We start from the raw sequence: 11,280 nt of genomic DNA on the forward strand, positions 1-11,280 counted from the left end.
AAGAGATTGCTTGAAATGACTTTCATAAATGTGCATGAGAGAAAGAACAGCTAATTTGTTTTAGAAGACAAAGGAAGAATACTCATAAACTTAACTACAGTCTGGATCAGGCTATAAAGCTTAACATCAAAGGAGGAGATATTAATTGAACTCAGAAATAAATCTGTTTTGTTTTGTTTTTTAATTCTGGGAGATCTGGATGGAGGAGATGAAATTTAAAGAGTGATAACACATGCATAAACATTCTCAAAAAGGTATCCCCAAAGACTAAATAAGTCCTGGGATTTGATGTTGTTATATGCCATCAAGTCATCTTTGACTTATGGCGACCCTATGGATGAATGAATGTCCTTCAAAATGGCCTGTTCCTCAGAGGCCCTGCTCAGCTCTTGTAAATTCCGAGCTGTGGCTTTCAATGAGAAGTCTGGGGTAGGAACAATAAAATAGGAACTGACTTAAGACTGAAAGGCAATGATAGAAGCATGTTGCTCCATGCTCTCACTTTCTGCCACACTATCCAGTTTTGTCCATTCTATTTGGATTATTCAGGGAGATGCTGATTGTACTCGATAACTCTCTGATCCTCCACTTTGTTCTTCTATGAATATGTCAATTGTTCACTCTCCTTCCTGTTGCCTTCCCTCTTGATGTCTCTATTCACCTCCTCTCTTCCATTTTGCTGGCCCAAATGGAACATTTGCCCAGGAATGCATTTGCCCAGGAAATCAGGAATTGTATGTGTTCTTTTCAACAGACATTTTTATTAAAAGATGATGAAAGGGCTGCCCCTCTTCACACACAAAGTCCTGAAGTCTTATGAAATTTGTGTTATCAACTTCTGTAGCTCAGTCTTTTGCAATTCTTACCTTTTAACATGATGAATAGTCATATCACCTTCCCATTCATTTGCAGTTTACAGTTAATTTTAAAACAGTTTTGTCATTCGTTGATTGGCCACATTTCCCTCTTGGCAAAATTTCTAAATATAGCCCTAACTCTATACCAACTTGACACTATTAAGAGATCCTGGACTTCAACTTTGAGATCAGATCATGAGATCCATTTTATTTTTGTAATGATGGAAGCCTTTACCATTTGGCGGGTCAAAACAGCTCATAGTGCTGCAACCACCTGGGAATTTACCAGTGAGATTCCTGCACAGCTCCAGCCTTTGAGACCACAGTAAGACTTCACTAACTAGGTTGAATGATCCCAGCTGCATTTCTGTGTGAAAGCTACACAGACCTGTGGTCAGATCCAGGAAATCTTCCGAGTTTTCAGATGAAGACAAAAAAGGAGACTGAGAGATGCCCAGTCATCTCCACCAACCTATGTCAACTTGCCCTTGGGCTTATATCTTCTTGGATCTTTTTCTGTGGAAAGATGCTTGCTTGAGTAAGGCGGAACATGTTGTTATGTAGCATCAAATCATCTCTGATATATGACTCCCCTATGAATGGGTGCCCTTCAAATTGTCCTCTTTCATAGCATTGCTCAGCTCTTGTGAATTCAGAGCTGTGGCTTCCTCGATGGAGTCAATCCTTCTCATATTTGGTCTTCCTCTTCCTTTGATTTTCCTTAGCATGGGTGTCTTCTCCAATGACTCTTGCCTTTTCATGATGTTCTCAAAGTACAACAGCCTCAGTTTTGTCATTTTTGCTTCCATGGAAAGTTCTGGCTTTATTTAATCTTGGGCTCACTTGTTCATCTTTCCGCTGTTATTTAAAGAGCTCTGCTTCCAGTACCATGTTTCAATTCCAATGTTTCAATTTTCACACCCATACATAGCAATGAGGGCTTTATTTGCCAATGAAATGTCCTTGTATTTGATTATCTTTTCTAGTTCCTTCATTGCTGCCCTTCCAAGTCTTGGTCTTCTATTTTCTTGGCTGTGGTATCCATTTGAATTGACGACTGAGCCAAGGTATGCAAAATATTTCAAAATTTTAATTTCTTAATTGTTGACAGTAAAGTTTTGTAAAGTCTTCTATAGTCATGATTTTTGTTTTCTTAATATTCAGCTGCAGTCCCACTTTTGCACTTTCTTCTTTCACTTTCATCAGAATTCATTTCAATTCATTACTGCTTTCTGCCAGTAATACAGCATCACCTGCTTAGGCATTTCTTCATCATTTTGCCCAAGGTATTGCTCCAATGCTTCTCTTTGATCCCTGCATGATTTTTCCCTTTCCCTTACCTATATAAATTTCATATTTATCTCAAGAATTGTTTCTGATTCCTTCCAGATCAGTACCTTCTGCAAGCTTGCTTGCTACCATGTTAAACTTGGCAGCTTGGCATAAAGCATATTGACTTGAACTCTTGTTTCTGCACCCCCAACTGTGTCCTTAATGGTCTGAGAATTCCCTGGCTCAGACCAAAATGGGCATAAAGAAGTGGTGGTAGTCTACCGAAGTAATTAAGTCTTCCTGTCTACACTGCAGGGAGTTTAGGCAACACTTTTTCTCCCATTACTATTCCCATTATCCCCAGCTAGCACAGACAAAGATAAGGAAAACAGGACCAGCGCATAAAACATCTGGAATGCATCATGCTGGAGCAAGCTTTCTTACCTTGCTCATATCCACAAGTGTTAAGATTAAAAGGCATCATCCCCGTCTGCACTCACCTACCAGTTTTTGATTCAAAGAAACCTGAACAATGGTTGCTCAACTGGTAGCTTCCCCAAATGGTGGCTTCCAAATTTTGCAGACTATACCTCCACCCTCAATAATCACTGGCCGTGGTGCCTGCTGATGTGAAGATTGATACAGATACTGTACTGAGATACTGATTAGAGTATCTGAAACCTAATTAGCAAACTCTCCCATGCTTCATCAGAAGGAAAAGTCATCTTTAATCTTTTTAAAATCATGCCCTGTTAAACAGGAACAAGATGAACATAGAAATGACATAATCTCAATTATTAAAATGATCTGCCAACAATTAATCACTTACATATTAAACAGATTATCAGTTAACCCTAAAGTTTGCACTCTTATACATATTTAAAAAAATATCCCTGGAACAAGAAAAATGGGTATTTTTAAAGCTGTTTGCTTAAAGTTCATCAAATGCTTGTAACTTTTGAATAATAGCATAACTGTTCAATTTTTAAAAATAATAAATATGACAAAATGGATTATGGTAAACATATTTATATTCTGCTGAAAGTTACTTGGGGGGGTGTGTATTGTTTCTTTCCTGCCTTTCTTTCATCATGGAAGACATGGTGTTCCAAGCCAGTTCCCCATCAAAGCTCTGACCAGACCCAGTCCAGACTTGCTCCTTCAAGGCTATGGCCCTTGGACCTGTTTGCTCCATTAGGTAGAGGGACTGTAAGCTTTGTCATAGCCCAATTAATGATGGAGGAGACAATGGACTGGAGCAGGCGGTTAACTCCAGCTAAAAGTAGTCTCTGAATTGTACTGTCCCATCCACCCGCCAAAGAAAGGTCTGCAACTAATCCTGCCGTGTCTGCCAGAGGGTCTCAAAGGTTATTAGGAGGGATCATAAGAGAGATTTTAGATTTGACAATGCCGGGAAGGCTGTGAAGCCAGTGCTTCCCTGTGTGCTGGCCTCTCCACTCCCATAATGCCTGAGAAGCTTGTACATTCGTGTTTAAAAAGACTGCTGCAAAGATGCCACAGGCTCTCAGTGCACTCTCCGCCAAAGACTAATGACCATGTCAGTGCTCACTTGGCATCCTGCCGCAAAAGACTGGTGCAGGGGGAGGTACAACGCAAATATTTTCAGGGAGTCTTTTGAGGCAAAAGGAAATTTGATTGTACATGCACTGTTCAACTCTCAAGGATTTTAAAAGAACTACTGGAGGGTCTATGTTGAGACATTGGGAATTAGGATCAAGTTCCTGTAGCTATGCTGGTCCAGGAAAAAAGAAAGCATTGTCCCATTTGCTGGACAAAAAGGACTGTTTGTTGAGTCTCCTTCATGGCAGGTGTGGAATCTGACACAACTGGAGGTAGAGCAGGAGCAAGGCTGCTGGTGGATACTGTGCTTCAGCCATGTGTGCCAATCTGACAATACAGGATTAAGGAGACAGTCATGGCAGCCAGCTAGAGAATAAAGAAAACAATTGAAACAAGATTTTACCTACAATCTTCCTGAGAGCCACTGAAATGAAGATGGTGCAAGCCTTCTGGCTATCTTTCAGGCTCCATGGTCAGGCCATGGGCAGTCAGAGATGAGACAAGACAAGAGCAAAAGAGGCACCAAGACCATAGAAACAGAGAAACAGAGTGAGCCTCCTGGGCTATCTAGTCTGACTCCCAGCTCCAGTCAGCTCCACTCATGGCATGCCTACCATGTGCATGTCCAGCCTATCCTTGAACTCCCTCACTGATGGGGCTTCAACCACCTCACCTTCCTGTCAGGAAGTACTTTCTGGCATCCAAATGGAACCTTGGTTCCCTGAGTTTTGCTCCGCTGGAATGTGTCCTGCCCCTCTCTGCAGGCAAAAATGGATCTCTACCCACCTCTGCGTGACACCCCTCACATAGGTATATGTTGCCAACAGATCCCCTCTGAGTCTCCTCTTCTCCAGGCTGAAAAGACCCAGTTCCCTCAGTTTCACCTCATATGGCTTTCCCTGCAATCCAGCCGCCATCCTTGTGGCCCTACGCTACACTGATTCTAACCTGGCTACATCCTTCCTGTAATGTGGAGCCCAGAACTGAACACAATGCTCCAGCTGCAAGCACACCAGTTGTATAGAGTGGTAGCAATAGCTCTCTCAATCTAGAAGCCACACTTCTGGCTATGCAACCAAGGGTGGCATTCGCCCTCTTGACCACATCACACTGCTGACTCATGTTTAGCCTGCAGTCAGCCAGCACCTCAAGATCCCTTTCACAAGTGCTGCTCTCCAAGTAGATCTTCAAATAGTTAAAAAGGTCAAATATCTGGGAATTTTTCTCACAGCCAGATGCGCTACATTGAAAGAAGACAACTATGTTAAACTATTTAAGAAGAATAAGAATGATGTAGAAAAATGGGCTAATTTGCAGTTATCACTGTTGGGAAGAATAGTAATAGTTAAAATGAATATATTACCTAAGCTTTTGTTCTTATTCCAACCAATTCATATACAGATTGATAAAAAGTCCTTTGATGATTTAAATACACAAGTTTTGAGATTTATATGGCAAAAGAAGAAATCAAGGATTAAGTTAAATATGCTCCAGGAGGCCAAAGGGAATGGGGGCCTTGGCCTTCCTGATTGGTTGTTGTATTATCAAGCCTGTGTTTTAATGTGGCTAAAAGAATGGATAACTTTAAGAAACAAAAGAATTTTGTATCTTGAAGGACACGATTTACAACTGGGATGGCATGCTTTTATGTGGTATGAAAAATGTAAAACACATGGTTACTTCCTAAACCATTATATTAGAAATTCACTGATGCTGGTCTGGGAAAAACTAAAGACAACGCTCTATACTAAGTTGATCAGATGGCTTTCTCCTATGGAAGCTCTTGTATATCCAAATGCATTGGACTTTAATATGATTGTGAGATATGATGATATTTTAGATGATGATGGAAAATTGAAACCAAATCAAGAACTACAGGAAGAGGGCATTGATCTTTCTTGGTGGCATAAGGTACAAATACAATCGAGATATACTAAAGATTATAGAATGTATGGTTTCCATAAGGAACAAACAACATTTGATCAAATAATTTTAAAATCAGATGAAAAAATGATCAAAAGATTGTATAATTTTCTTTTGGACATGAAAATGGAAGACAAACAAGTTAAGGAAACTATGATAACATGGGCACAAAATTTTGGATATAATATTGAGTTACAGAAATGGCAAAAGCAGCAGGAAAGAAATATTAAGATAACTTTAGCAACCTCATATAAAGAAAACCTCTATAAAATGTTTTATAGATGGCATTTATCGCTGAATAGATTAACAAAATTGTTCCCAAATATGTCAAATAGATGTTGGACATGTAAACAAAAACCTGGTACCTTCTATCATATGTGGTGGACAATATTAAGGCAAAAAAAATATACTGGGTTAAAAAAATACTGCTACTCCTGCCTCCGTGCACTGCTGGCACCACCTTTCCAGCCCGTGCCCAGCACCAGCAGCTTTCAGCTGGTCCCGTGGTGTAAAAGTTTGAGGACCCCTGGTCTAGAGTCTTTTCCAGGATCTAAAGTAGCCTGCCCCAACCAGCTGCTCTCCCACGAGGTTGCATATGATGGGAGTTGCCACCCAGTACATCTGGAGGGCACCAGATTGAGGAAAATTGCTCTAAGCTGCTGTCTTTGGTGCCAGTAAAAAGTCCAGCTCAGCTACACATAGGGTTGCTGCAGGAAATAACATCTGGGAAACAAAACTGTCTCTGAGGTGGGGATGGGAATATAAGCGCATGCATAAAATCTAGTGTATGCTTACCTCAAGCACCCCAATGGCAAGAGCCACTCCTGCAACAATTTTCCCGTTGTTGCTCAGGAAGACTTCAAATTCATGCAAGCAGCCCTGGAAGACACATGATATGTCAGGAATCTCCTCCCCTCTCCCTGCTCAGTATTTCCATGTTAATGTGAAGTATCTTGAGATTTATAATACAATGTGATGCAATTACAATAGCAGCTTTTGTGTTACCCTGCCACTGAAAGAAACTCCATGGATTTCTTATTAAAGGCCCTTTCATAATAGAATAAATGGCAATAACAGGAAAATGCAGGGTCCTTCTAAAATATGAACATTGAATTACTGCTGCTATTGTAATTATTATTCTCTTAAAATGAATTTTTATTTACAAATGCTACTTATCCCTAAAGTCATCAATGTCAAGGCTCTGGAACATAAAGTCCTACTTACCAAGTGTGAAGCTGACTTTATAAAGCTTGTGCATTTTTCAGGTTGATTAATAAATGCTAACCTTTGACCCAAACTTCACTGTACTGTTTTCCTGCCTTCCTTATCCCTCCTCGTTTCCCTGCAAAGGAAGTACTCAGGTATACATGTAACAAATGCCTGTACCCCCCTCATTGTACAAAAGATGCTATCTGAAACCTGCCAAGTCATAAAAATCTCTGGAATTTAATACTGCTGTGTGCATGCACGCACACACAGTTAGTTTACGCTTTAATCATCTATACTACCTTAATCGCCAAATGTCCATTTCAGAAGCATGAAGGGTGCAATACTATGCCTGTTTAGACAGACAAAACTCCAAAACTCACAATGCTGGGCATTGTAGGTTTGGTTTTTTTTTTAAACATGCACAAGGGCACTCCCTAATTAGCTTTCCCCACTCGTGAATGAGTCCAGACTCAGCTGGATTTAAACTTAGATCGCTCTGAACTCATAGTCAAATGTTCCTTGCTGTCCTCTGCAAATACAATGCCTCTGTTCCCATCTATTTAGAGATGAGACCAGCATATTCTTTTTACTTAACATTTCCATATTAGACATGCCTGACTTAGAAAATGTAGAATTGAAAAGAAAAAATATGCCACAAAAGTTTATGAGGCTGTATTCACTTTTAAACTGCTTGTTTAGGTAATCAAAGTCTCAAGTTTTCACAAGACACTCCAGGATGTTGTGATCTCACAAGTTACCTGCTTGCTGTGGTCAACTGCAAATTCTTGGCATTCTCTGCTGGCTAGGCAGCAAAAGGAGGGATATTTCCCATAAGTTTGATAGAAGTAGGAAGTGTTGAAATCACCATAGTTGTTGAATCCACAGCAATTCAGCTAGAACAGAAAGACCCACCTAATTTATAACAGCCATTTTATACATATAGAATTAAGAAGCTGCTAGAGCAGGCACTGAATATGAAGAGAATGAAGATGTTTTATATATATTAAAAGAAATAAGATATTCATAAGAAAGCGTGTGTGTAACGGTTAGGTGAAGTACCCCCCCCCATGACGCTGAGGAGAATTCGCCCCTCTTAGCAGCCGCTAAGGCCCAAATTGCCCAAGTTTGCTCCCTAAGGAGCCAAACCACACTGTATTAGCACGCAATGGCCCAAGATTTGGGGGAAAAGAATCTTTACAACACAAACATACACACAAAGGGAAACTACAGATAACTTCGGCTACTCAAGAGTAGGGAAAGGGGAAAAAGGGATAAGGCAAACAATGCAGCTTCCAGCGGTTCACCCTCCTTGAGGTCTTTTGACCGTCCCAGACTCTAAAACAAAGACTGACTAAGCTAAAAACTTAACAAACTGCTCCGCTGCACCAACTGGCCTCCTCAGAGTCACCGTTGGATTGTCTCCTCAGCAACTAGCAGTTGGGCGCCACCTTCTTTTCTCTCCACTGCAAAACCCTTTGATCCCCGACAAACTCCCAACCTTTTCGCCCCGGACCCCGACTCCCGTGCCAGACCTGCAAAGGCATTCATTTTTATGGTTTTTTATCTTCCTTCCTGCCTCCTGGCATCCATCCCGGGGAGAGTATCTGATTCGGTAAATTATCGAAGCTTCACTCCTGTTCCAACCCCTGCATAACCTTGGCGCCAAAGCGTCATAATTGAGGCTGTGTGTGTGTGTGTGTGTGTGTGTGTGTGTGTGTGTGAGGGAGGGAGGGAGGGAGGGAGGGAGGATACCAAGGGATATTATAGAAGTATAGCATATAATTTCAACATCTCTTCACAAGAAAGCAAAACTTTCTGACTCCTCTAGCCACAGCTAAATCAATCAGTTCTCACTTAAGATTCAGCAACAGATTACTCCAATTTATCAAAACAATTGTAAATAATGTTTTAATGTTAGCATGAAATACAAGTCTGAAATGATATTTTTTTACATATTCTGTTTTCTTCAATATTAAATTACTCATAAAAAGCTTTCAATTTTTTATTAAATTCTTTGGCAAATCTTCTATTTATATAATTAGCTAATTTTGCCATTGTTCATATTCAGCTAGCTTATTTTTCCAGTCTTCAGTAGTTGGACAATCTTCTGTTTTCCACTTTGATGGAATTATAAGTCTTGCTATCATATATTTAAAGAACTCTAGCATACTCTTTGGAAGAGTCTCTGGTATAATACTAAATAACATATTCTTAGCATTCATAGGAAAATTAATTTTGAGAACATTCTGCATTTCCACATGTATTCGTATCCATTTTCTGTATATCTTTTGGAATAATATGCCACACATTTTCTCTTAATGCTTGACTGGCAGTAAATTTTATATCCCTCATCCATAGGGCTTCCCATGGATGGGGCAGCATTTCTTCTTCAAGGTTCTGCATCCTTCTAATCATACATGTTTTAACTTGTTGAATTTCAGTGTCAGACTGGAGCAGTTGTTTGCAGAGTCATCCTAGTAGATGATCTTTTTTGATGTTTGAGTGTTTTTAAAAATTCTGTCAGGTCTCTTATTGTACCTTTTCAATTTTGAAACCAGTGGATAATAAAGAGGTCAGTCTGTATTATTTCCTTCATCTTGTAATTCTTGCCAGAGCTTGAATAGTCCTTGTTAATCATGTCTCCATATATAGGATCATTAATAAAAATACCAATTTATTATTAAACCAACTCTGAGTATGTGCCTGCTTGGTGTCAACACTTTTTTGATATATTGTTAGCCCATAAATTATTACACCTTCCATCTTTAAGGTCTGCTATTTCTAATTTGACTAGTCATTCATTCAAATTAAAAATCCAGTCTGTGATCCAAACCAAGCTGGCTGAATAAAGCTTGGGATTTGATATTGCAAGACCTCCTCTCTCTTTTTAATCTCGTAGAAGTTGAAATCTTATCCTGTTTTTTTTTCTGGTTTCAAACAATTGCCTCTGCCAGTCTTGAAGAGTTTTTCCAGTATAGAAATTGGTAACATCTGGAATAAGAAATTCAACTTAGGTAAAACATTCATTTTTATAATGGAAATTCTTCCCAACCATGATACTTTTAACTTGCAAGTTCTTTTGAATCTTTGTCCAAGTTATTTTGTAATATTTGAAATAAAAATATTTAAAATATTTGAAATAAAGTGTCATTCTGTCCAGTCATGTTTATTCCTAAATACTTGACCAGATGGGAAGTATTAAAAAATGTTTTCCTCCTCTTGTTTCATTACAAATGTTAATATAATTTTTGATTTCTTATTAATTTTGTAACAAGAATAAAATCCAAATTTTTCCAGCTGTAGCATATCCATAACTGAAGACATTTTTAGGAAGCTTACACATTTTGCTTTGCTTTATTGGGATCTAAAATCCATTCATACCACCAAAAAAGTATTTTTCCTTCCTGGAATTCTAACATTATTGAAAAATGTTCATAAAATTTCTCTTTAGCATCATTTGGGGCATATATTGTTGCCAATGTACTCATCTTCTCATTCAAGGATCTTTATCTTAAGAATGATGAATTTTCCTTCTGGGTCCTTCAATTCTTCTGTAACATTCAGGCTTTGATTATTAATGTAAATCACAAGCCCTTTCCTTTGGAGTAAGTTGAAGCTTCATAAGTTTAACCCTATTTCTTACAATATAAGATATGGGCATCTTTTTTTTTTCTTTATGTGAACTTCTTGAATATCTGTTACATATGTCTTTTGTTTTTTAAAAAAGTTAAAAACTTTAGTTTATTCAGAAGGAGAATTCATGCCATTAATGTTTACAGATAGAGTTTTCATGTTGTCTTTTTCTTCTAAAACTGTCACCTGGTCTAATTTCATCTCTTCTTTGTCTGCACTCATCTTAGTTGGATTTTCAGATTTTTCAGGTCTGTCGTTGGACATTTTTTCACTAGCTGTTGAGCTTGTTCTGTGGTTGCAATAACTCTTCTTCCTGTTATCAATGCCACTTCTAGAGTGAAGGGAATTTTCCAGCAATACCTTTTCTTCTTTCTTTGCAAAATTTATCTTAGAAAAGCCAAGTCTTTCCTTTTTTCAGGAGATCTGGTGAAAAATCTGGAAAGATCTGAACTTCCTTCCTATAGACACAATTCACCAAAATACTCTAGTGGCACATGCTTACCTGTTAACTTTCTTTGGTTGGAATACATATAAAATTCTTTCTACCTAATTTTGGGTGGGGTGGGGTGGGGTGGGGGGTACTTGATTGCATCTGCAGAGCCAGCAATCTTCCATTCCTCCATTTTTAAAATTTCAGATCATCGGTCTGATTTCTGTGCATGTGCAGTTCCTTGTACTTTTCAGTCTCCTTGCTTCTTGCATTTTACTGATATGCACTAGTGTGAGAGAGCATTAATAAAAGTGCAGTGCAAGAAGGAATCTTGATGATGTAGGAGTGTAGTTAAATCAGAGCATAAAATAGATC

At 38.8% G+C, this 11,280-nt stretch overlaps 1 protein-coding gene across 1 annotated transcript in view; it reads right to left on the minus strand.

The window, feature by feature from the left end:
- Positions 1 to 4,019: 4,019 nt before the first annotated feature.
- The window catches only part of LOC123019421 (tetraspanin-1-like), a 20,534-nt gene continuing 13,273 nt past the window's right edge, over positions 4,020 to 11,280 (minus strand). Inside the window, exons 5-7 of the mRNA XM_044422271.1 lie at positions 7,601 to 7,735; positions 6,429 to 6,512; positions 4,020 to 4,076 (exon numbers count right to left, since the gene is read on the minus strand). Coding sequence (XP_044278206.1) covers positions 4,020 to 4,076; positions 6,429 to 6,512; positions 7,601 to 7,735 — 276 coding nt within the window. The remainder of the gene's footprint in view (positions 4,077 to 6,428; positions 6,513 to 7,600; positions 7,736 to 11,280) is intronic.

Source organism: Varanus komodoensis, unplaced genomic scaffold, assembly GCF_004798865.1.
Source record: "Varanus komodoensis strain SLA01 unplaced genomic scaffold, ASM479886v1 scaffold124, whole genome shotgun sequence".
In the NCBI taxonomy this organism is placed as follows: domain Eukaryota; kingdom Metazoa; phylum Chordata; class Lepidosauria; order Squamata; family Varanidae; genus Varanus; species Varanus komodoensis.